The sequence below is a fragment of the Oncorhynchus gorbuscha genome, linkage group LG06, assembly GCF_021184085.1.
Source record: "Oncorhynchus gorbuscha isolate QuinsamMale2020 ecotype Even-year linkage group LG06, OgorEven_v1.0, whole genome shotgun sequence".
In the NCBI taxonomy this organism is placed as follows: Eukaryota; Metazoa; Chordata; class Actinopteri; order Salmoniformes; family Salmonidae; genus Oncorhynchus; species Oncorhynchus gorbuscha.
In genome coordinates this window covers 107202121-107228671 of record NC_060178.1, presented here as the reverse complement: position 1 = coordinate 107228671, position 26551 = coordinate 107202121, and the positions used below count along the sequence as shown (strand labels likewise).

At 43.7% G+C, this 26551-nt stretch overlaps 1 protein-coding gene across 1 annotated transcript in view; it reads left to right on the top strand.

Moving 5' to 3' along the window:
- LOC124038795 (collagen alpha-1(XIX) chain-like) overlaps positions 1-25926 on the top strand; it is a 238629-nt gene extending 212703 nt beyond the window's left edge. Inside the window, exons 20-31 of the mRNA XM_046354858.1 lie at positions 5784-5828; positions 7416-7493; positions 8037-8072; positions 10070-10123; positions 12471-12524; positions 18021-18062; positions 22783-22887; positions 23177-23230; positions 24254-24307; positions 25244-25297; positions 25759-25812; positions 25900-25926. Coding sequence (XP_046210814.1) covers positions 5784-5828; positions 7416-7493; positions 8037-8072; positions 10070-10123; positions 12471-12524; positions 18021-18062; positions 22783-22887; positions 23177-23230; positions 24254-24307; positions 25244-25297; positions 25759-25812; positions 25900-25926 — 657 coding nt within the window. The remainder of the gene's footprint in view (positions 1-5783; positions 5829-7415; positions 7494-8036; positions 8073-10069; positions 10124-12470; positions 12525-18020; positions 18063-22782; positions 22888-23176; positions 23231-24253; positions 24308-25243; positions 25298-25758; positions 25813-25899) is intronic.
- Positions 25927-26551: the final 625 nt, after the last annotated feature.

Sequence of the window (26551 nt, the reverse complement as noted above, 5' to 3'; positions counted from 1 at the left end):
TCCAGCCTACCTCGATTGCCACATGGGTGGGGTTTATCATATTGGAACTATTCTATTGGGTCCATTAAGCAGAGCATGCTCAGTCAAGCACACAGTAGGTATTTTTAATGAGTTCAAAAAAGAATTGAACCCAGGTTTTCTGCGTTTTGCATGGTGCCATCCCAAGCAGTGATAGAAGATATCAGCTAGCAGTATAGGTATGAGTTCTGAATGGCACCCTGTTCCCTAAAGATGTTCCAGAGCCCTGGTCAAAAGTAGTGCACTATGTAGGGAATAGGGTGCCAGCTCTCAGGTTAGGCTAGGGCAATAATGTTTGTTTCTACATGGAAGGTGCTAAACTGAACATTAAGCATGACAGTGGAACTACTCATTAGGTCGGAGCGCACACAAACACACACACACATTAAGAGCTAATGTGCTCTGTAGAGCAGAGTAATAAGAGAGATGTTTGCATGTTAATGGTGTCAGGGAGAGGAATGTCTCTAAGAAAGTGAGTAGGTAAACAAGTGTGGAGGAGGGCATGATGGAGGGATATAGAGATGGAAGGATGGAGGGATGTAGAGAGGGAAGGATGGAGGGATGTAGAGAGGGAAGGATGGAGGGATGTAGAGAGGGAAGGATGGAGGGATGTAGAGAGGGAAGGATGGAGGGATGTAGAGAGGGAAGGATGGAGAGATAAAGAGAGGGAAGGATGGAGGGATATAGAGAGGGAAGGATGGAGAGATATAGAGAGGGAAGGATGGAGGGATGTAGAGAGGGAAGGATGGAGAGATAAAGAGAGGGAAGGATGGAGGGATGTAGAGAGGGAAGGATGGAGAGATAAAGAGAGGGAAGGATGGAGGGATATAGAGAGGGAAGGATGGAGGGATATAGAGAGGGAAGGATGGAGAGATATAGAGAGGGAAGGATGGAGGGATGTAGAGAGGGAAGGATGGAGAGATAAAGAGAGGGAAGGATGGAGGGATGTAGAGAGGGAAGGATGGAGAGATAAAGAGAGGGAAGGATGGAGGGATATAGAGAGGGAAGGATGGAGAGATATAGAGAGGGAAGGATGAAGGAATGTAGAGAGGGAAGGATGGAGAGATATAGAGAGGGAAGGATGGAGGGATATAGAGAGGGAAGGATGGAGAGATATAGAGAGGGAAGGATGGAGGGATGTAGAGAGGGAAGGATGGAGGGATATAGAGAGGGAAGGATGGAGAGATATAGAGAGGGAAGGATGGAGGAATGTAGAGAGGGAAGGATGAAGAGATATAGAGAGGGAAGGATGGAGGGATATAGAGAGGGAAGGATGGAGAGATATAGAGAGGGAAGGATGGAGGGATGTAGAGCGGGAAGGATGGAGGGATATAGAGAGGGAAGGATGGAGAGATATAGAGAGGGAAAGATGGAGGGATATAGAGAGGGAAGGATGGAGGGATATAGAGAGGGAAGGATGGAGAGTTATAGAGAGGGATGGATGGAGAGATATAGAGAGGGAAGGATGGAGGGATGTAGAGAGGGAAGGATGGAGGGATGTAGAGAGGGAAGGATGGAGAGATAAAGAGAGGGAAGGATGGAGGAATGTAGAGAGGGAAGGATGGAGGGATACAGAGAGGGAAGGATGGAGGGATGTAGAGAGGGAAGGGTGGAGGGATATAGAGAGGGAAGGATGGAGAGATATAGAGAAGGAAGGATGGAGGGATATAGAGAGGGAAGGATGGAGGGATATAGAGAGGGAAGGATGGAGAGATATAGAGAGGGATGGATGGAGAGATATAGAGAGGGAAGGATGGAGGGATGTAGAGAGGGAAGGATGGAGGGATGTAGAGAGGGAAGGATGGAGAGATAAAGAGAGGGAGGAGGATAGAGAGGGGATGGGAATGTAGAGAGGGAAGGATGGAGGGATACAGAGAGGGAAGGATGGAGGGATACAGAGAGGGGGAAGGATAGAGGGATGTAGAGAGGGAAGATGGAGGGGAAGGGAAGGATGGAGGGATATAGAGAGGGAAGGATAGAGGGATGAGAGGGATATAGAGAGGGAAGGAAGGATGGAGGAAGGATGGAGGGATATAGAGAGGGAAGGATGGAGAGATGTAGAGAGGGAAGGATGGAGGGATGTTGCCAGATGTGTGTTTTCACTGCTTCACTGTGTTTTGCTGGTGACCAGCCTTCACTGTGTTTTCATGGTGCCTTCACAGTGTTTTCATGGTGCCTTCACTGTGTTTTCATGGTGCCTTCACTGTGTTTTCATGGTGCCTTCACTGTGTTTTCATGGTGCCTTCACTGTGTTTTCATGGTGCCTTCACTGTGTTTTCATGGTGCCTTCACTGTGTTTTCATGGTGCCTTCACTGTGTTTTCATGGTGCCTTCACTGTGTTTTCATGGTGCCTTCACTGTGTTTTCATGGTGCCTTCACTGTGTTTTCATGGTGCCTTCACTGTGTTTTCATGGTGCCTTCACTGTGTTTTCATGGTGCCTTCACTGTGTTTTCATGGTGCCTTCACTGTGTTTTCATGGTGCCTTCACTGTGTTTTCATGGTGCCTTCACTGTGTTTTCATGGTGCCTTGTGTTTTCATGGTGCCTTCACTGTGTTTTCATGGTGCCTTCACTGTGTTTTCATGGTGCCTTCACTATGTTTTCATGGTGCCTTCACTGTGTTTTCATGGTGCCTTCACTGTGTTTTCATGGTGCCTTCACTGTGTTTTCATGGTGCCTTCACTGTGTTTTCATGGTGCCTTCACTGTGTTTTCATGGTGCCTTCACTGTGTTTTCATGGTGACCAGCCTTCACTGTGTTTTCATGGTGCCTTCACTGTGTTTTCATGGTGCCTTCACTATGTTTTCATGGTGCCTTCACTGTGTTTGCTGGTGACCAGCCTTCACTGTGTTTTCATGGTGCCTTCACTGTGTTTGCTGGTGACCAGCCTTCACTGTGTTTTCATGGTGCCTTCACTGTGTTTGCTGGTGACCAGCCTTCACTGTGTTTGCTGGTGACCAGCCTTTGCTGTGTTTTGGACTCATGCTGGCTTGCAAAGTGATGTTTGAATCGTATTGGAATCAAGGCAGAGTGGGGATATCCAACAACTGGAAGTGTTCTTCACTCACAACAACATGGTTTCTGTCACGTTCTGACCATAGTTCTGTTATTTTTCCTTAGTTTCTTCTTTGAGTTCAGCCTAGTGTGGTTCTCAATCAGAGGCAGCTGTCAATTGTTGTCCCTGATTGAGAATCATACTTAGGTAGCCTGGGTTTCACTGTTGGTTTGTGGGTGTTTGTTTCCGTGTGAGTGTTCGGGCCACATGGGACTGTTCCGTTCATTTCACGTTTATTGTTTTGTATTTCGTAGTGTTCAGTTTATGTTTTAAAATAAACATTATGGACACTTACCACGCTGCGTTTTGGTCCTCCGATCCTTCTCGCTTCTCCTCCTCAGAAGAGGAGGACGAGATCCCTTACAGTTTCAGAATGACTGGCAGGGTTAAACAGAAGAATAAATGACCATCTAAACTGGAACAACAGCTCAGTAATGGGTGCAATAAGTCCAACGAACAGATTGGATTTGTTTAGAAAAATGTATGTTATGTATCTTTGTGTAGCATAATATGAATTCATCCGTAAACACAACATTACGTTCCCAGCAGGGAACATTAGATGGCACAGTCTCAGTAGGAGGAGCCTAGTATGCTGATGTTTGTTGTTACTGCAGTCATTGTTACTAACCAGTGTATTATAAATAGTATTTTGTATAATTAGTACTACACAGTATGCAGTTTAAGTAAGTAGTGGGCAAGACAGATTTGGGGACACGGCCTATGAGTAGTTGAGGAGGGCAGTGATGGAGGGGGGTGGATGGATGATGGAGGGGGGTGGATGGATGAATTAAGGAGAGAGAGAGAGAGAGAGAGAGAGAGAGTTCAGTGCCAATTCAAATGACACACAGCTACACCCTTGAGGAAGTAAAACCAGAGTAACACAGGTTATTTGGGTTCATCCAACTTTATTTTTATTTGTCCTCTGAACACTTCTTAAAATGTGGGGGAGCTTTATTTCCAGAACTGCTGCATTAGCATGAAGCAACGTTTCAGATGGCTGATTTACATTGTGCAATGCAGGACTAAGTTGGAGCACTAATGCATGCTGAACACACAAATCCATTTTCCATCAAGGGGCTGTACTGTAAATAATGCTTATCAACGATCCCAATCAAGGCTGCGTCCAGAATGGCACCCTATTCCCTTTATACTGCATCATTTTTGACCAGGACCCATAGGGATCTATATAGGGAATAGGGTGTTATTTGGGAGACACCCCTGGACTTCTGTGTGTGGCAGCAGCAGAGCATTATTGGTCTGACTTCACAAGGTAGACGCTGTTATAACATGTTGTAGGAGAGTATTGAACACAAGGCTCGTGGTGAAATGAAGTGTTCCTGCTGTTTGCCCTGTGTAGATGGAGGTACATTCCCATTGAAGTCTCACACAGGCTGGAGCTGTGCTGCTGGGAGACACACTGTCTGTTCTCAAAGTGAATTGCTGATGTGTGATTTGCAGTAGATTCATTGTTTGGCTTGTTTGAACTTTCCTACATGGATAATTTATTATTTAGTCCTACTTTACTATTTATCTCTAACTACATGTCCATATCTACCTCAATGACCTCGTAGACACGTTATCATTACTCAGTACCCCTGGACACGTTATCATGACTCTACCCCTTGTATCCCTGCACATCCACTCAGTACTGGTACCCCTTGTATATAGACACGTTATCATGACTCAGTACTGGTACCCCTTGTATATAGACACGTTATCATGACTCAGTACTGGTACCCCTTGTATATAGACACGTTATCATGACTCAGTACTGGTACCCCTTGTATATTGTACTCAGTACTGGTACACGTTATCATGACTCAGTACTGGTACCCCTTGTATATAGACACGTTATCATGACTCAGTACTGGTACCCCTTGTATATAGACACGTTATCATGACTCAGTACTGGTACCCCTTGTATATAGATCACGTTATCATAGACACGACTCAGTACTGGTACCCCTTGTATATAGACACGTTATCATGACTCAGTACTGGTACCCCTTGTATATAGACACGTTATCATGACTCAGTACTGGTACCCCTTGTATATAGACACGTTATCATGACTCAGTACACGTTATCATGACTCAGTACTGGTTATAGACACGTTATCATGACTCAGTACTGGTACCCCTTGTATATAGACACGTTATCATGACTCAGTACTGGTACCCCTTGTATATAGACACGTTATCATGACTCAGTACTGGTACCCCTTGTATATAGACACGTTATCATGACTCAGTACTGGTACCCCTTGTATATAGACACGTTATTATCACTGGTACCCCTTGTATATAGACAGTACTGGTCACCCCTTGTATATAGACACGTTATCATGACTCAGTACTGGTACCCCTTGTATATAGACACGTACCCCTTGTATATATCTTGTATATGTTATCATGACTCAGTACTGATACCCCTTGTATATAGACACGTTATCATGACTCAGTACTGGTACCCCTTGCAGACAGTATAGACAATGCGAGCGTAGTGAAATGCTTGTAAAAAAATATATAAAAAAATATAACACTGTAAGAAATTATACATTCAAAAAACAAAATACTGCACAGTTTCCTAAGGACCTGAAGCGAGGCGACCATCTCTGTCGGCGTCATCTGATTATCAATGCTGACGTTATGCTGTATGATGTCTGGGATGTGAAACTCATTTTGTTTTTTCTTCTTTTTGCCCGGGCAGGGAGAGGGGATGACATCTGGACCCAGAGGATCACGAGGGCCAAAGGTAGAAAAACAACTCCTATGGTGGAGGAACAGGGCCAAAACAGGCTGTTCCCCCATGGTGGAGGAACAGGGCCAAAACAGGCTGTTCCCCCATGGTGGAGGAACAGGGCCAAAACAGGCTGTTCCCCCATGGTGGAGGAACAGGGCCAAAACAGGCTGTTCCCCCATGGTGGGGGAAGAGGGAGAAAACAGACAGGCAGCCCCCCATGGTGGGGGAACAGGGCCAAAACAGGCTGGCAGCCCCCCCATGGTGGGGGAACAAGGCCAAAACAGGCTGTTCCCCCATGGTGGGGGAAGAGGGAGAAAACAGACAGGCAGCCCCCCCATGGTGGGGGAACAGGGCCAAAACAGGCTGTTCCCCCATGGTGGAGGAACAGGGCCAAAACAGGCTGTTCCCCCATGGTGGAGGAACAGGGCCAAAACAGGCTGTTCCCCCATGGTGGGGGAAAGGGAGAAAACAGACAGGTAGCCCCCATGGTGGGGGAACAGGGGCCAAAACAGGCTGGCAGCCCCCATGGTGGGGGAACAAGGCCAAAACAGGCTGTTCCCCCATGGTGGGGGAAGAGGGAGAAAACAGACAGGCAGCCCCCATGGTGGGGGAACAGGGCCAAAACAGGCTGGCCCCCATGGTGGGGGAAGAGGGACAAAACAGACAGGCAGCCCCCATGGTGGGGGAACAGGGCCAAAACAGGCTGGCAGCCCCCCATGGTGGGGGAACAGGGACAAAACAGGCTGGCAGCCCCCCATGGTGGGGGAACAGGGACAAAACAGGCTGGCAGCCCCCCATGGTGGGGGAACAGGGACAAAACAGGATCTGAAACACAGGTCCTGTTACAGCCAGGGAACTCTCCTTTTATTGGGCTGGGTCCCAAATGGCACCCTCTTCCCTTTAACAGTCATCAAAATGAGTTCCCTGTCCCCCCCTCTTCCCATTAACAGTCATCAAAATGAGTTCCCTGTTCTCCCCCTCTTCCCATTAACAGTCATCAAAATGAGTTCCCTGTTCCCCCTCTCCTCCCTTTAACAGTCATCAAAATGTGTTCCCTGTTTCCCCTCTCTTCCCTTTAACAGTCATCAAAACTAGTTCCCTCTTCCCCCCTCTCTTCCCTTTAACAGTCATCAAAATGAGTTCCCTGTTCCCCCTCTCTTCCCTTTAACAGTCATCAAAATGAGTTCCCTGTTCCCCCTCTCTTCCCTTTAACAGTCATCAAAACTAGTTCCCTCTTCCCCCTCTCTTCCCTTTAACAGTCATCAAAATGAGTTCCCTGTTCCCCCCTCTTCCCATTAACAGTCATCAAAATGAGTTCCCTGTTCTCCCCCCTCTTCCCATTAACAGTCATCAAAATGAGTTCCCTGTTCCCCCTCTCTTCCCTTTAACAGTCATCAAAACTAGTTCCCTCTTCCCTTTAACAGTCATCAAAATGAGTTCCCTGTTCCACCTCTCTTCCCTTTAACAGTCATCAAAACTAGTTCCCTGTTCCCCCTCTCTTCCCTTTAACAGTCATCAAAATGAGTTCCCTGTTCCCCCTCTCTTCCCTTTAACAGTCATCAAAATGAGTTCCCTGTTCCCCCCTCTCCTCCCTGTCAGGGTGAGCGTGGCGTCCCTGGTGTACCAGGAGACCTAGGGGAGAAAGGAGAGCCTGGTCTGGGCGTTGAAGGACCTCCTGTGAGTACATGGCACTGGAACATTTCTCATTTTTCTCTTGTTCGTACTTTATTGTCCGTTGTCATTTTCACAAATAAATGTTTTGCTTTTCAAACCAATCCTCCAGAGAATCCCAGCAGTTGCAACCCCATCTCTCTAACCTGTAGTCTTCACAAAACCTTTCTGTTGGACACACACCTCTTCAGTTGAGTCATCAGAATGGCTTGTGCATAGACTTATATATGATTTTATCCGGGTCAAATGAATGATACAATAAAGACTACATTCAATAAACATTCAGCATTACACACTACTTCACCATCTATCTATCCTCAGTGAGGCTGCTGCTGGTTTCAACTTCAAAAATGCCCGCTTGAGTTTTGCCCTTTGGTTTATTAAATCGTGAAATTCAGAGTTGTTGGGAACCAAGGGATCAATGGAACATAGCAAAGGATGGATGTAGAAACACAGTCCTTTACTGGATCTTGGACTGAACTGCTGTCTGAAGGTGTGGTGGTGTGGTGTGGTGTTGTTGTAAACAAGCTGTGTGATGTGTTTTTATAGGGCCCCATGGGACAGAGAGGAGAGAGAGGATTTGAGGTATGTGGAAGAATATCTCCTGTCCACACACACACACACACACACACACACACACACACACACACACACACACACACACACACACACACACACACACACACACACACACACACACACACACACACACACACACACACACACACACACACACACACACACACACACATCCATCTGATCCCTGTGATATTAGAATATGGAATAGCATACAGTACATACAGTACCCTCCAGTAGTGTGCTCCTGGATGCTTAGATGAAGCCTTAGTCTTCAGTATAAAGGTTGAGGATATCACATCTGAAACAACAATTTAATTCCAATGATATTGTAGTTTATGCATTTAGAATTAATATGTCATATATTTTGGGTGTTTAGGACTGGTGTTAGTCTCATCAGGACTGGTGTTAGTCTCATCAGGACTGGTGTTAGTCTCATCAGGACTGGTGTTAGTCTCATCATGACTGGTGTTAGTCTCATCAGGACTGGTGTTAGTCTCATCAGGACTGGTGTTAGTCTCATCAGGACTGGTGTTAGTCTCATCAGGACTGGTGTTAGTCTCAACAGGACTGGTGTTAGTCTCATCAGGACTGGTGTTAGTCTCATCGGGACTGGTGTTAGTCTCATCAGGACTGGTGTTAGTCTCAACAGGACTGGTGTTAGTCTCATCAGGACTGGTGTTAGTCTCATCAGGACTGGTGTTAGTCTCATCAGGACTGGTGTTAGTCTCAACAGGACTGGTGTTAGTCTCAACAGGACTGGTTTTAGTCTCATCAGGACTGGTGTTAGTCTCAACAGGACTGGTGTTAGTCTCAACAGGACTGGTGTTAGTCTCATCAGGACTGGTGTTAGTCTCATCAGGACTGGTGTTCAACAGGACTGGTGTTAGTTTCAGGACTGGTGTTAGTCTCATCAGGACTAGTGTTAGTCTCAACAGGACTGGTGTTAGTCTCATCAGGACTGGTGTTAGTCTCAACAGGACTGGTGTTAGTCTCATCAGGACTGGTGTTAGTCTCATCAGGACTGGTGTTAGTTTCAGGACTGGTGTTAGTTTCAGGACTGGTGTTAGTTTCAGGACTGGTGTTAGTTTCAGGACTGGTGTTAGTTTCAGGACTGGTGTTAGTTTCAACAGGACTGGTGTTAGTTTCAGGACTGGTGTTAGTTTCAGGACTGGTGTTAGTCTCATCAGGACTGGTGTTAGTTCAACAGGACTGGTGAGTCTCATCAGGACTGGTGTTAGTTTCAACAGGACTGGTGTTAGTCTCATCAGGACTGGTGTTAGTCTCAACAGGACTGGTGTTAGTTCAACAGGACTGATGTTAGTCTCATCAGGACTGGTGTTAGTTTCAACAGGACTGGTGTTAGTCTTCAGGACTGGTATTAGTCTCATCAGGACTGGTGTTAGTCTTCAGGACTGGTGTTAGTTTCAACAGGACTGGTGTTAGTTCAACAGGACTGGTATTAGTTTCATCAGGACTAGTGTTAGTCTCATCAGGACTGGTATTAGTTTCAACAGGACTGGTGTTAGTTTCAGGACTGGTGTTAGTTTCAGGACTGGTATTAGTTTCAACAGGTCTGGTGTCAGGCTCATCAGGACTGGTATTAGTTTCAACAGGTCTGGTGTCAGGCTCATCAGGACTGGTATTAGTTTCAACAGGTCTGGTGTCAGGCTCATCAGGACTGGTATTAGTTTCAACAGGTCTGGTGTCAGGCTCATCAGGACTGGTGTTAGTTTCAGGACTGGTATTAGTTTCAACAGGTCTGGTGTTAGTCTCATCAGGACTGGTATTAGTTTCAACAGGACTGGTGTTAGTTTCAACAGGACTGGTGTTAGTTTCAACAGGTCTGGTGTCAGGCTCATCATAAGCTTATTTGCATGTCTTCTTTGTGAGGGTTGGGAAATACTGTATATTCTACTCCTAGGTCAGCAATCCTAATCTGAGAGGCTTTTTAGATACAGGCCCTGATCTCATTAGTGTGTTATGGGGGTTGTCTTCTCTCCTAGGGCCCTCGTGGACCCTCTGGTTTCTCAGGCCCTGCTGGGACCCCGGGGAGAGAGGTGAGTGGGATCAAGACCTTCCTTCCTCTCTTCTCATTCAGCTCCTCCACTCCCCCTGTCCTCCTCTCTCTGCAGGAAGGGAGACACAGTGATACTTTACATCTGGAGATAAAGAGAAACTAACATTCAGAGGGAAAATGTCTTTCCTTTCTGTCTTCTATTCCTCTTCCTCACATCTTTTCTCCTCTCATCTCACTGGTTTCTCTCTTCCTCTCTTCTTCTCCTCCTCTCCTCCACTGGTCTTCCTTTTCTCCACTCTTCCTCTCCTCCACTCCTCTCCTCCACTCCTCCTTCCTCCTCTCTTCCTCTCCTCCACTTCATCAGGACTCCTCTCCTAGTTTCTCCTCCTCTCTCCTGTCTTTCTCTCTTCCTCTCTTCTTCTCCTCCTCTCCTCCACTCTTCATTTTCTCCACCCTTCCTCTCCTCACTCCTCTCTCCTCCTCCTCTCTTCATCTCCTCCACTCTTCTCTCCTCCTCTCCTCAACTATTCCTGTCCTCCACTCCTAGGGCCCCTGGACCCTCTCCACTCCTCCTCTCCCCTCTCCTCCTCTCCCTCTCCTCCTCTCCCCCTCTCCTCAACTCTTCCTCTCCTCCACTCTAACTCTCTTCAACTCCTCGCCTCCTCTCATTCGCTCCTCCACTCTTCCTTTTCTCCACTCTTCCTCTCCTCCACTCCTCAACACTTCCTCTCCTCCTCTCCTCAACACGTCCTCTCCTCCACTCTTCCTCTCCTCCACTCCTCCTCTCCTCCTCTCCTCCACTCTTCCTCTCCTCCTCACCTCAACTCTTCTTCTCCTCCACTCTTCCTCTCCTCCACTCCTCTTCTCCTCCTCTCCTCCACTCTTCCTCTCCTCCACTCTTCCTCTCCTCCACCCCTCCTCTCCTCCTCTCCTCCACTCTTCCTCTCCTCCATTCCTCTCCTCCTCTCCTCAATACTTCCTCTCCTCCACTCTTCCTCTCCTCCATTCATCTCCTCCTCTCCTCCTCTCCTCAACTCTTCCTCTCCTCCACGCCTCCTCTCCTCCTCTCCTCCACTCTTCCTCTCCTCCACTCCTCCACTCTTCCTCTCCTCCTCTCCTCAACTCGTCCTCTCCTCCACTCTTCCTCCTCTCCTCCACTCTTCATCTCCTCCACTCTTCCTCTCCTCCACTCCTCCTCCACTCCTCCTCTCCTCCTCTCCTCCACTCTTCCTCTCCTCCACTCTTCCTCTCCTCCACTCCTCTCCTCCTCTCATCCGCTCCTCCACTCTTCCTCTCCTCCACTCCTCCTCCACTCCTCCTCTCCTCCTCTCCTCCACTCTTCCTCTCCTCCACTCTTCATCTCCTCCACTCTTCCTCTCCTCCACTCTTCCTCTCCTCCACTCCTCCTCTCCTCCACTCCTCCTCTCCTCCACTCCTCCTCCACTCCTCCACTCCTCCTCTCCTCCACTCCTCCTCTCCTCCGCTCTTTGTCTCCTCCACTCCTCCTCTCCTCCACTCCTCCTCTCCTCCACTCCTCCTCTCCTCCGCTCTTCGTCTCCTCCACTCCTCCTCTCCTCCACTCCTCCTCCACTCCTCCACTCCTCCTCTCCTCCACTCCTCCTCTCCTCCGCTCTTCCTCTCCTCCACTCCTCCTCTCCTCCGCTCTTCGTCTCCTCCTCTCCTCCACTCCTCCACTCCTCCTCTCCTCCACTCCTCCTCTCCTCCGCTCTTCGTCTCCTCCTCTCCTCCACTCCTCCACTCCTCCTCTCCTCCTCCACTCCTCCACTCCTCCTCTCCTCCACTCCTCCACTCCTCCTCTCCTCCTCTCCTCCGCTCTTCCTCTCCTCCTCTCCTCCACTCCTCCTCTTCTCCACTCCTCCTCTCCTCCACTCCTCCTCTCCTCCTCTCCTCCTCTCCTCCATTCTTCCTCTCCTCCACTCCTCCTCTCCTCCACTCTTCCTCTCCTCCACTCTTATTCTCCTCCACTCTTCTTCTCCTCCACTCTTCCTCTCCTCCACTCCTCTTCTCCTCCACTCTTCTTCTCCTCCACGGTCTGCAGATAAAAAGAGAAACTAACATTCTGATGAAAGATCTGTTTCCTTTATGTCTGCATGAGGAAATAGCAACAGTTTCTGGACACATCAGAAACACTCCTCACACATACACACACACACACACACTCCACACACACACACCACACACACACACACACACACACACACACACACACACACACACACTCCACACACACACACACACACACACACACACACACACTCACACACACAGCACCCCATTAGGATGAATGGCTTGGGCCAAGGGTGTGCAGCGCTGTGTGTTTCCGATGGTCTCATAGCTGGTGACATCATTATTTCTCTCATTTAAAGGGATCCCCTGGTCGAGAAGGTCCCCCAGGTCCTCCTGGCCCCCCGGGTCAACCAGTAAGTTAACCGCTCATCTCTTTCTCATCTCTCTCTCAGAGATATACTGTGTCAGTGTCACTTGGAGGTGCTAAGCCCACTGTACCATATTTAGGTTAAATGCCTCAAAACCACAGAAAGACAATTATTTTACAGAAAACTGAAATCACAGGAGAGGATTTGGTTATTCAGTACTTGAAGGGGTTATGTATAAGGCATTCATACCACCTTAAACACAATCATTATAACTTTGAGTGTTTCAGTATCAGTCATACCACCTTAAACACAATCATTATAACTTTGAGTGTTTCAGCATCAGTCATACCACCTTAAACACAATCATTATAACTTTGAGTGTTTCAGCATCATTCATACCACCTTAAACACAATCATTATAACTTTGAGTGTTTCAGCATCAGTCATACCACCTTAAACACAATCATTATAACTTTGAGTGTTTCAGCATCAGTCATACCACCTTAAACACAATCATTATAACTTTGAGTGTTTCAGTATCAGTCATACCACCTTAAACACAATCATTATAACTTTGAGTGTTTCAGTATCAGTCATACCACCTAAACACAATCATTATAACTTTGAGTGTTTCAGTATCAGTCATACCACCTTAAACACAATCATTATAACTTTGAGTGTTTCAGTATCAGTCATACCACCTTAAACACAATCATTATAACTTTGAGTGTTTCAGTATCAGTCATACCACCTTAAACACAATCATTATAACTTTGAGTGTTTCAGTATCAGTCATACCACCTAAACACAATCATTATAACTTTGAGTGTTTCAGTATCAGTCATACCACCTTAAACACAATCATTATAACTTTGAGTGTTTCAGCATCAGTCATACCACCTTAAACACAATCATTGTAACTTTGAGTGTTTCAGCATCATTCATACCACCTAAACACAATCATTATAACTTTGAGTGTTTCAGTATCTCATACCACCTTAAACACAATCATTATAACTTTGAGTGTTTCAGTATCAGTCATACCACCTTAAACACAATCATTATAACTGAGTGTTTCAGTATCAGTCATACCACCTTAAACACAATCATTATAACTTTGAGTGTTTCAGCATCAGTCATACCACCTTAAACACAATCATTATAACTTTGAGTGTTTCAGTATCAGTCATACCACCTTAAACACAATCATTATAACTTTGAGTGTTTCAGTATCAGTCATACCACCTTAAACACAATCATTATAACTTTGAGTGTTTCAGCATCAGTCATACCACCTTAAACACAATCATTATAACTTTGAGTGTTTCAGTATCAGTCATACCACCTTAAACACAATCATTATAACTTTGAGTGTTTCAGTATCAGTCATACCACCTTAAACACAATCATTATAACTTTGAGTGTTTCAGCATCAGTCATACCACCTTAAACACAATCATTATAACTTTGAGTGTTTCAGCATCAGTCATACCACCTTAAACACAATCATTATAACTTTGAGTGTTTCAGTATCAGTCATACCACCTTAAACACAATCATTATAACTTTGAGTGTTTCAGTATCAGTCATACCACCTTAAACACAATCATTATAACTTTGAGTGTTTCAGTATCAGTCATACCACCTTAAACACAATCATTATAACTTTGAGTGTTTCAGTATCAGTCATACCACCTTAAACACAATCATTATAACTTTGAGTGTTTCAGTATCAGTCATACCACCTAAACACAATCATTATAACTTTGAGTGTTTCAGTATCAGTCATACCACCTTAAACACAATCATTATAACTTTGAGTGTTTCAGTATCAGTCATACCACCTTAAACACAATCATTATAACTTTGAGTGTTTCAGTATCAGTCATACCACCTTAAACACAATCATTATAACTTTGAGTGTTTCAGTATCAGTCATACCACCTTAAACACAATCATTATAACTTTGAGTGTTTCAGCATCAGTCATACCACCTTAAACACAATCATTGTAACTTTGAGTGTTTCAGCATCATTCATACCACCTTAAACACAATCATTATAACTTTGAGTGTTTCAGTATCAGTCATACCACCTTAAACACAATCATTATAACTTTGAGTGTTTCAGTATCAGTCATACCACCTTAAACACAATCATTATAACTGAGTGTTTCAGTATCAGTCATACCACCTTAAACACAATCATTATAACTTTGAGTGTTTCAGCATCAGTCATACCACCTTAAACACAATCATTATAACTTTGAGTGTTTCAGTATCAGTCATACCACCTTAAACACAATCATTATAACTTTGAGTGTTTCAGTATCAGTCATACCACCTTAAACACAATCATTATAACTTTGAGTGTTTCAGCATCAGTCATACCACCTTAAACACAATCATTATAACTTTGAGTGTTTCAGTATCAGTCATACCACCTTAAACACAATCATTATAACTTTGAGTGTTTCAGTATCAGTCATACCACCTTAAACACAATCATTATAACTTTGAGTGTTTCAGCATCAGTCATACCACCTTAAACACAATCATTATAACTTTGAGTGTTTCAGCATCAGTCATACCACCTTAAACACAATCATTATAACTTTGAGTGTTTCAGTATCAGTCATACCACCTTAAACACAATCATTATAACTTTGAGTGTTTCAGTATCAGTCATACCACCTTAAACACAATCATTATAACTTTGAGTGTTTCAGTATCAGTCATACCACCTTAAACACAATCATTATAACTTTGAGTGTTTCAGTATCAGTCATACCACCTTAAACACAATCATTATAACTTTGAGTGTTTCAGTATCAGTCATACCACCTTAAACACAATCATTATAACTTTGAGTGTTTCAGTATCAGTCATACCACCTTAAACACAATCATTATAACTTTGAGTGTTTCAGTATCAGTCATACCACCTTAAACACAATCATTATAACTTTGAGTGTTTCAGTATCAGTCATACCACCTTAAACACAATCATTATAACTTTGAGTGTTTCAGTATCAGTCATACCACCTTAAACACAATCATTATAACTTTGAGTGTTTCAGTATCAGTCATACCACCTTAAACACAATCATTATAACTTTGAGTGTTTCAGTATCAGTCATACCACCTTAAACACAATCATTATAACTTTGAGTGTTTCAGCATCAGTCATACCACCTTAAACACAATCATTGTAACTTTGAGTGTTTCAGCATCATTCATACCACCTTAAACACAATCATTATAACTTTGAGTGTTTCAGTATCAGTCATACCACCTTAAACACAATCATTATAACTTTGAGTGTTTCAGTATCAGTCATACCACCTTAAACACAATCATTATAACTTTGAGTGTTTCAGTATCAGTCATACCACCTTAAACACAATCATTATAACTTTGAGTGTTTCAATCAGTCATACCACCTTAAACACAATCATTAACTTTGAGTGTTTCAGTATCAGTCATACCACCTTAAACACAATCATTATAACTTTGAGTGTTTCAGTATCAGTCATACCACCTTAAACACAATCATTATAACTTTGAGTGTTTCAGTATCAGTCATACCACCTTAAACACAATCATTATAACTTTGAGTGTTTCAGTATCAGTCATACCACCTTAAACACAATCATTATAACTTTGAGTGTTTCAGTATCAGTCATACCACCTTAAACACAATCATTATAACTTTGAGTGTTTCAGCATCAGTCATACCACCTTAAACACAATCATTATAACTTTGAGTGTTTCAGCATCAGTCATACCACCTTAAACACAATCATTATAACTTTGAGTGTTTCAGTAGTATCAGTCATACCACCTTAAACACAATCATTATAACTTTGAGTGTTTCAGTATCAGTCATACCACCTTAAACACAATCATTATAACTTTGAGTGTTTCAGTATCAGTCATACCACCTTAAACACAATCATTATAACTTTGAGTGTTTCAGTATCAGTCATACCACCTTAAACACAATCATTATAACTTTGAGTGTTTCAGTATCAGTCATACCACCTTAAACACAATCATTATAACTTTGAGTGTTTCAGTATCAGTCATACCACCTTAAACACAATCATTATAACTTTGAGTGTTTCAGTATCAGTCATACCACCTTAAACACAATCATTATAACTTTGAGTGTTTCAGTATCAGTCATACCACCTTAAACACAATCATTATAACTTTGAGTGTTTCAGTATCAGTCATACCACCTTAAACACAATCATTATAACTTTGAGTGTTTCAGCATCAGTCATACCACCTTAAACACAATCATTATAACTTTGAGTGCATAGTATCAGTCATACCACCTTAAACACAATCATTATAACTTTGAGTGTTTCAGTATCAGTCATACCACCTTAAACACAATCATTATAACTTTGAGTGTTTCAGTATCAGTCATACCACCTTAAACACAATCATTATAACTTTGAGTGTTTCAGTATCAGTCATACCACCTTAAACACAATCATTATAACTTTGAGTGTTTCAGCATCAGTCATACCACCTTAAACACAATCATTATAACTTTGAGTGTTTCAGCATCAGTCATACCACCTTAAACACAATCATTATAACTTTGAGTGTTTCAGAATCAGTCATACCACCTTAAACACAATCATTATAACTTTGAGTGTTTCAGTATCAGTCATACCACCTTAAACACAATCATTATAACTTTGAGTGTTTCAGTATCAGTCATACCACCTTAAACACAATCATTATAACTTTGAGTGTTTCAGTATCAGTCATACCACCTTAAACACAATCATTATAACTTTGAGTGTTTCAGCATCAGTCATACCACCTTAAACACAATCATTATAACTTTGAGTGTTTCAGTATCAGTCATACCACCTTAAACACAATCATTATAACTTTGAGTGTTTCAGTATCAGTCATACCACCTTAAACACAATCATTATAACTTTGAGTGTTTCAGTATCAGTCATACCACCTTAAACACAATCATTATAACTTTGAGTGTTTCAGTATCAGTCATACCACCTTAAACACAATCATTATAACTTTGAGTGTTTCAGTATCAGTCATACCACCTTAAACACAATCATTATAACTTTGAGTGTTTCAGTATCAGTCATACCACCTTAAACACAATCATTATAACTTTGAGTGTTTCAGTATCAGTCATACCACCTTAAACACAATCATTATAACTTTGAGTGTTTCAGTATCAGTCATACCACCTTAAACACAATCATTATAACTTTGAGTGTTTCAGTATCAGTCATACCACCTTAAACACAATCATTATAACTTTGAGTGTTTCAGTATCAGTCATACCACCTTAAACACAATCATTATAACTTTGAGTGTTTCAGTATCAGTCATACCACCTTAAACACAATCATTATAACTTTGAGTGTTTCAGCATCATTCATCAGAGTTCAAGCTTCGAGTGATGCTAAGATCATTATGACAGGTTCATTCAACTATGATCTGACTGAAAAAGATGAAATGTATGATGACAATGTGTCTTTCCAACAGACTGCCTTGCCAATGGTCGGAGATATGAGCTCTTTACTCAAGGTACTGGACTGTTTCATGTATTACCGTTGTGGCATATGATTATTCCCATCAATTGTCATTCCAACATTATTCAGTGTGGTACATAAATCATACATTATTTTTTTAATTGTCAAGATTCATGGAAGATATTTTTGTTATTACCTTGAAGTGCCAACATGTAGATCCACATTGACTGAGGGTGTAGAAACAGGTTATAATTTAGCCTGCTTTAATTGCATCAGTTACTATGATTGCACAGTTGCCCACAGTGGTGTATTTCACACTTTAAGACCTCACAATTGTAATACAACAACAAACGTTTAATGTTGATATTTTGATGTGATATTTTCACCAGTACTAAACCTATCAGGGTGATGTTACGGAATTATTAACAGAAGCTCAGGAGCGCCTCCATCAGGTGGTGGTGCCGAACTGCAGATAGAAATTCAAGAAATTGGAACTCCACTATGGAAATGCATTATTATATTCAACAGGAATCCTTGAAATGTCCTAAGAAGAATGCTGTTGTTGAATACATCCCTCCTGGAGTACACAGGGAATATGTCCAAAATGGTACCCTATTCCCTACACTGTGAACTACTATATAGGGAATAGGGCTCTTGTCAACAGTAGTGCACTATATAGGGAATAGGGCTTTCTGTTGTCAGTTGTTTGTTCTCACGGCGACCTTGTTGCTATGTATTTAAGGGACAATACTTCTCCTTTTCCTTCTATCTCTCCAACACTCCCACGCCTTGTTGATGTATCTGTACAATGTACACTCTTCTCTCTCTGTCTGTCTCTTCTCTCTCTCCGTCTGTCTTCTCCTTCTCCATCTGTCTCTTCTCTCTGTCCATCTGTCTCTTCTCTCTACATCTCTCTTCTCTCTGTCCATCTGTCTCTTCTCTCTACATCTCTCTTCTCTCTGTCCATCTGTCTCTTCTCTCTACATCTCTCTTCTCTCTGTCCATCTGTCTCTTCTCTCTGTCCGTCTCTTCTCTCTGTCCATCTGTCTCTTCTCTCTGTCCATCTGTCTCTTCTCTCTACATCTCTCTTCTCTCTGTCCATCTGTCTCTTCTCTCTGTCCATCTGTCTCTTCTCTCTGTCCATCTGTCTCTTCTCTCTGTCCATCTGTCTCTTCTCTCTGTCCATCTGTCTCTTCTCTCTGTCCATCTGTCTCTTCTCTCTGTCCATCTGTCTCTTCTCTCTGTCCATCTGTCTCTTCTCTCTGTCCATCTGTCTCTTCTCTCTGTCCGTCTGTCTCTTCTCTCGTCTCTCTCTGTCCATCTGTCTCTTCTCTCTGTCCATCTGTCTCTTCTCTCTGTCCATCTGTCTCTTCTCTCTGTCCATCTGTCTCTTCTCTCTGTCCATCTGTCTCTTCTCTCTGTCCATCTGTCTCTTCTCTCTGTCCATCTGTCTCTTCTCTCTGTCCATCTGTCTCTTCTCTCTGTCCATCTGTCTCTTCTCTCTGTCCATCTGTCTCTTCTCTCTGTCCATCTGTCTCTTCTCTCTGTCCATCTGTCTCTTCTCTCTGTCCATCTGTCTCTTCTCTGTCCATCTGTCTCTTCTCTCTGTCCATCTGTCTCTTCTCTCTGTCCATCTGTCTCTTCTCTCTGTCCATCTGTCTCTTCTCTCTGTCCATCTGTCTCTTCTCTCTGTCCATCTCTCTCTTCTCTCTGTCCATCTGTCTCTTCTCTCTGTCCATCTGTCATCTGTCCATCTCTCTCTTCTCTCTCCATCTGTCTCTTCTCTCTGTCCATCTGTCTCTTCTCTCTGTCCATCTGTCTCTTCTCTCTGTCCATCTGTCTCTTCTCTCTGTCCATCTGTCTCTTCTCTCTGTCCATCTGTCTCTTCTCTCTGTCCATCTGTCTCTTCTCTCTACATCTCTCTTCTCTCTGTCCATCTGTCTCTTCTCTCTGTCCATCTGTCTCTTCTCTCTGTCCATCTGTCTCTTCTCTCTGTCCATCTGTCTCTTCTCTCTGTCCATCTGTCTCTTCTCTCTGTCCATCTGTCTCTTCTCTCTGTCCATCTGTCTCTCTTCTGTCCATCTGTCTCATCTGTCCATCTGTCTCTTCTCTCTGTCCATCTGTCTCTTCTCTCTGTCCATCTGTCTCTTCTCTCTGTCCATCTGTCTCTTCTCTCTGTCCATCTGTCTCTTCTCTCTGTCCATCTGTCTCTTCTCTCTGTCCATCTGTCTCTTCTCTCTGTCCATCTGTCTCTTCTCTCTGTCCATCTGTCCATCTCTTCTCTCTGTCCATCTGTCTTCTTCTCTCTGTCCATCTGTCTCTTCTCTCTGTCCATCTGTCTCTTCTCTCTGTCCATCTGTCTCTTCTCTCTGTCCATCTGTCTCTTCTCTCTGTCCGTCTGTCTCTTCTCTCGTCTCTCTCTGTCTCTCTTCTCTCTCTGTCTCTCTTCTCTCTGTCCATCTGTCTCTTCTCTCTTCTCTCTGTCCATCTGTCTCTTCTCTCTTCTCTCTCTGTCTCTCTTCTCTCTCTGTCTCTCTTCTCTCTGTCCATCTGTCTCTTCTCTCTTCTCTCTCTGTCTCTCTTCTCTCTCTGTCTCTCTTCTCTCTGTCCATCTGTCTCTTCTCTCTTCTCTCTCTGTCTCTCTTCTCTCTCTGTCTCTCTTCTCTCTCCATCTGTCTTCTCTCTCTTCTCTGTGTTTGTGTGATTACTGTTCGGTTGTGATGCTCGTCCCTCTCAGCCAGCCAAGATGAATGCACATCCATGCATTCATCCCTCTCTTCTCAGTCAGAGAAGAAATTATGTGTATTTAAAACAGGATTGTGTCTGTTGAGAGAGGATTGTGTTAAAACAGGATTGTGTCTGTTGAGAGAGGATTGTGTGAAAACAGGATTATGAGAGAGAGGGAGGGGGGGGGATTTTATTCTACCAGACCAAAGATAGGAAACCCAGTTAAATGAATAAAGTTTCCAAGCTTTTAGCTGTTCAAAGCAGATTGACATTTATTGTCATGAATCTTGTCCTTGAGGCAGAACTGAGCAATTTCCACTAGATTGGCCAGCTGCAAAGTCAGAATTGGCTATGTTGCTTTTTGGTCTTAGTTTAGGTTTATTAGTGTGGTTAAGATTAAAGTTAGATTTAAAATCTGATTTTATGACTTTGTGGCTGTGCTAGCTAGTGACCACTCTGCAGAACTGCCTCCAGAACAAGATCCATGAGAAAGAAACGCTAACCTGCCTGTTTAAAGGCCTTTTTTACAATGTGCTGCTGGCTTGACTGCGTCATTCAACTTGATGAGCTGAATGACAATCCTCCCCAAGAATAGCTTTTCTCCGTTTCTTCACTTTAATTGACAGAGTTTGGTCAGTTTACAGCCGATGGTATTTGATATTTCACACTGAAAGCAGCACTCAACTGAATTGGACCTTTTTTATTTCAAGACACTTTGCTCAAGTCTCTCTCAGAAAAAAAGATTTGTAGATTTCCATAAAGTTAGATGCAATATCTTCCCACTGCTCTTCTCTGATGAGTCTAAATGCCAGTGACACTAAGGGTCATACAGTCTTCATGCTGTATAAACAGAACTGTTATCCATCTCCAGATAATTGGTTGGAAGTGGAACGTATTCATGTGTTCTTCATATGAGGCTGCTGAGGGGAGGAAAGCTCATAGTAATGGCTGGAACGGCATCAAACACATGGAAACCATTCCACCTATTCCACTCCAGTCATTACTACCAGCCCGTCCTCCCTAATTCAGGTGCCACCAACCTCCTGTGGTGTTCTTCTACTGAATGTACACTGAGTGGACACTGAGTGGACAAAAAAAAATAGGAACAGCTGCTCTTTCCATGTCATAGATTGACTAGGTGAATGTCTGCTGCTGTAGAGGAAGTACACTTCAACAGGGCTGATTTCCCAGACAGGGCTGATTTCCCAGACAGGGCTGATTTCCCAGACAGGGCTGATTCCCCAGACAGGGCTGATTTCCCAGACAGGGCTGATTTCCCAGACAGGGCTGATTCCCCAGACAGGGCTGATTTCCCAGACAGGGCTGATTCCCCAGACAGGGCTGATTCCCCAGACAGGGCTGATTTCCCAGACAGGGCTGATTTCCCAGACAGGGCTGATTTCCCAGACAGGGCTGATTTCCCCAGACAGGGCTGATTTCCCAGACAGGGCTGATTTCCCAGACAGGGCTGATTTCCCAGACAGGGCTGATTTCCCAGACAGGGCTGATTTCCCCAGACAGGGCTGATTTCCCCAGACAGGGCTGATTTCCCAGACAGGGCTGATTTCCCAGACAGGGCTGATTCCCAGACAGGGCTGATTTCCCAGACAGGGCTGATTTCCCAGACAGGGCTGATTCCCCAGACAGGGCTGATTTCCCAGACAGGGCTGATTTCCCAGACAGGGCTGATTCCCCAGACAGGGCTGATTTCCCAGACACAGACTAAGCCTAACTATTTGAATGTAAATAAATGTTACTCAGTGAAACCTGAACTGGATGGGAGACCGTGATATTTCAAATGATCCCCCAAATGTCACAGTCAGTTAGAGAGTGGGTGGGAAATAAGACAATGTCTGGTTCTCAGTCTGCTCACATTAACTTCAATGTTGTGGAAACATTGAGAGACCGTTAAGACATCTCCCCTGCTCTTCGACCCAGGGGAGATGGAATACAAACACAAGGAGCACTGTATTTCCCTGCTGTGACTCAGTGACAGATATGTGGTCTGTATGACCGTACCTCTCCCCCCTCCCGCTGTGTGTTGGCAGAATGCCTGCACCGTGTGCCAGACCAGAGTGCCAGGTCTGCCTGGGCAGAAGGGCGAGCAGGGAACCCATGGAGCGACAGGAGTGCAAGGCATGGTGGGAGAAAAGGTGAGTGTCTCATTATCTTTACTGTGTGTGTGTGTGTGTGTGTGTGTGTGTGTGTGTGTGTGTGTGTGTGTGTGTGTGTGTGTGTGTGTGTGTGTGTGTGTGTGTGTGTGTGTGTGTGTGTGTGGGTGGGTGGGTGGGTGGGTGGGTGGGTGGGTGGGTGGGTGGATGGATGGATGGGTCGCACGCACGCCCAGAAGTGTGAGAGTGGAACCCTTGGGGACAGATTGTGTGATTTTGTGTGTGTGTCTTTCTCTGTGCATTGATTTGCGTGTGTGTCCATCCTAAACAGGGGGATCCAGGAGTGCGAGGACCTCTCGGTAATCCAGGGAAAGAAGGTCCAAAGGTAGGAAACAACGTGTCATCCTGATTATAATGTATGTGTTCTAAATGGCATGGCAGCCTATTCCCTGTTATAATGTATGTGTTCTAAATGGCAGCCTATTCCCTGTTATAATGTATGTGTTCTAAATGGCAGCCTATTCCCTGTTATAATGGATGTGTTCTAAATGGCAGCCTATTCCCTGTTATAATGTATGTGTTCTAAATGGCAGCCTATTCCCTACATAGTGCACTATAACCTCTGGTGAAAAGTAGTGCCCTGTGTAAAGGATTAGGACACAGTGAATTTGGGACACAGTCAATGTATACAGAATTACTCCATTCACTCCATTCATTGCCAATCTCAGCATGACAAAGTGAATTAGAAAAGGCGATAGGTGTAATAGTATTTAGACTGGTGCATCACTGGGGACTACACTTCTTCTCCAGGATATTATTTTACATGGTTCTATCCCTTGTTGCTATTCATTTCCAGTTTAATTGTTTTCATAATACTTCCTACGAATAAATACCCTCTTCGTAATGCATTGTGAGGGCATTTATAATGCCTTATAAACAATGAATAATATGCTATAATGTACGACATAGGCTCTCGTAGTTGTTCATATTTCTTTTCATCGGAGAGATTTGGAAAGATTCAGACACCAACCGTTGAACCAAAGATTCAGACATTTACCATGTTAGTCCAGCACATTCGTATCATCAGAGCTGCTGGCTGCAGACGTGGTTGCCATGGATACACAGCAGTGTCCTGTATTAGTAAAATTACCCAAGCAGTCGCTTCTAATTGGCTCTATTAGAAACAAGAAGTCAAAGTGAAATGTATGACCACCCGTCATGCCGCTGGTTTGAGACTATTAGGTTTGGAGAGAACATACGGTATATTATGGTGGCAGACATTTCTCATTTCACAAGCAGACACATTAAGAAAAGGTTTATACAGAATTCAACTTGATTTGGCCATTTTTGTACTATTTACTGTTGCTGTTACTGTTTACTCATTCAGTGATGTTGTTTGCTGTTCTAGGGGATGAAAGGAGAGAGAGGATTCCCTGGGCCTGGTGGGGACAAAGGAGACGAGGTGGGTTTCAGACCTGTCCTGGGGCCAAGACACGAATCATATACTTTAACATGCTTGAGTGTGCTTGACGGTACACTACATCAAATCAAATCAAATCTGGAACCAACGATCATTCCACGCTCACAGTCGCTTAGGTCACTGGTTTTACCCTTTGTGACGTTCAGTCGATCAGTAACAGAATGTCTCAATGTCTCAATGTCTCAATGTCTCAATGTCTCAATGCCTCAATGCCTCAATGCCTCAATGTCTCAATGTCTCAATGCCTCAATGTCTCAATGCCTCAATGTCTCAATGCCTCAATGTCTCAATGTCTCAATGTCTCAATGTCTCAATGTCTCAATGTCTCAATGCCTCAATGCCTCAATGTCTCAATGCCTCAATGTCTCAATGCCTCAATGTCTCAATGTCTCAATGTCTCAATGCCTCAATGTCTCAATGTCTCAATGTCTCAATGTCTCAATGCCTCAATGCCTCAATGCCTCAATGCCTCAATGCCTCAATGTCTCAATGTCTCAATGTCTCAATGTCTCAATGCCTCAATGCCTCAATGCCTCAATGCCTCAATGTCTCAATGCCTCAATGTCTCAATGTCTCAATGTCTCAATGTCTCAATGCCTCAATGCCTCAATGCCTCAATGTCTCAATGCCTCAATGTCTCAATGTCTCAATGTCTCAATGTCTCAATGCCTCAATGCCTCAATGCCTCAATGCCTCAATGCCTCAATGCCTCAATGCCTCAATGCCTGCTTTATATAGCAAGCCACGGTCACATGACTCATCTTGCCCCATGTACAACAGAATCAATGGAATAGCCCCGAAAATGCAAACGAGGTTAACTCTCCTCTTGTCCTTCTTGCAATACCTACCAGTTAGGCGATCATACACTACCTATTACACAGGAAGTGATTGTTCTCTGGTGTTTCTTGTCTTTCTCAGGGCTCTCCTGGAGTTCCAGGCATTCTGGGTACAACCGGCCGTACTGGAGCCCCTGTAAGCAAAACAAATCACCAATTAAATCATCTTCATTAAATCATCTTTCACATCTATTCATCTATTCATCCCTAGTCATCCCTAGCATCTATTCATCCCTCGTTGTAATGCATGTGTAGTACTGTGTTGTTGATACAATAACAATCACTGAGAAAACCATACTCATTGTTTGGCCCCTATTTTCTCTCACCCAGTTTCTATATTTAGTTTGAGACCCAGTTAATTGATGTACTTTGTTTTCTATATTTAGTTTGTGACCCAGTTAATTGATGTACGTTGTTTCTATATTTAGTTAGTGACCCAGTTAATTGATGTACTTTGTTTTCTATATTTAGTTTGTGACCCAGTTAATTGATGTACCTTGTTTCTATATTTAGTTAGTGACCCAGTTAATTGATGTACCTTGTTTCTATATTTAGTTTGTGACCCAGTTAATTGATGTACCTTGTCTCTGTCTGCAGGGCGTCATGGGCAGACCTGGGCCAATGGGTCAGCCTGGAACAAAGGGAGATCGGGTAAGAAAGAGACGCTGTGTGTGAATATACAGTCTCTAGTGAAGGTCTACTCACACTTACACGGTCTTCACCCTTTGCTACCTTCAGATTAAATCTACAAAGGGATTCAATTAGATTTGTCCCAAATGTAGTTTCACAGCCTACTCCAAAGTGAAAGAAAAATGATCATTTTCCAAATGACTTAGATAATGATGAACTGATTACATATGTTTTCACTTTTACTTGGTGGAAGCACCTTCAGCAGTCATTACAGCTGGGAATCATTCTGAATAAGATTCTACCAAGCTTGCACAACTCTTACAACAACATGCACTCAGCGGCCAGTTTATATTTTTATTTTATTTATTTGTTTACCTTTATTTAACCAGGCAAGTCAGTTAAGAACACATTCTTATTTTCAATGACGGCCTGGGAACAGTGGGTTATCTGCCTGTTCAGGGGCAGAACGACAGATTTGTACCTTGTCAGCTCGGGGGTTTGTACTCGCAACCTTCCGGTTACTAGTCCAACGCTCTAACCACTAGGCTACGCTGCCGCCCCGGGTCAGACCCCCCTTTGCCTCCAGAACAGATTGAATTCTTTGGGGTATGGAAACATTGCTCAATTGGTATCAAGGGACCTGACATGTGCCAGGAAAACATTCCCCACACAATTACACCACCGTCACCAGCTTGTACCGTTGATACCAGGCAGAATGGGGCCATGGACTCATGCTGCTTAAGTCAAATCCTGACTCTGC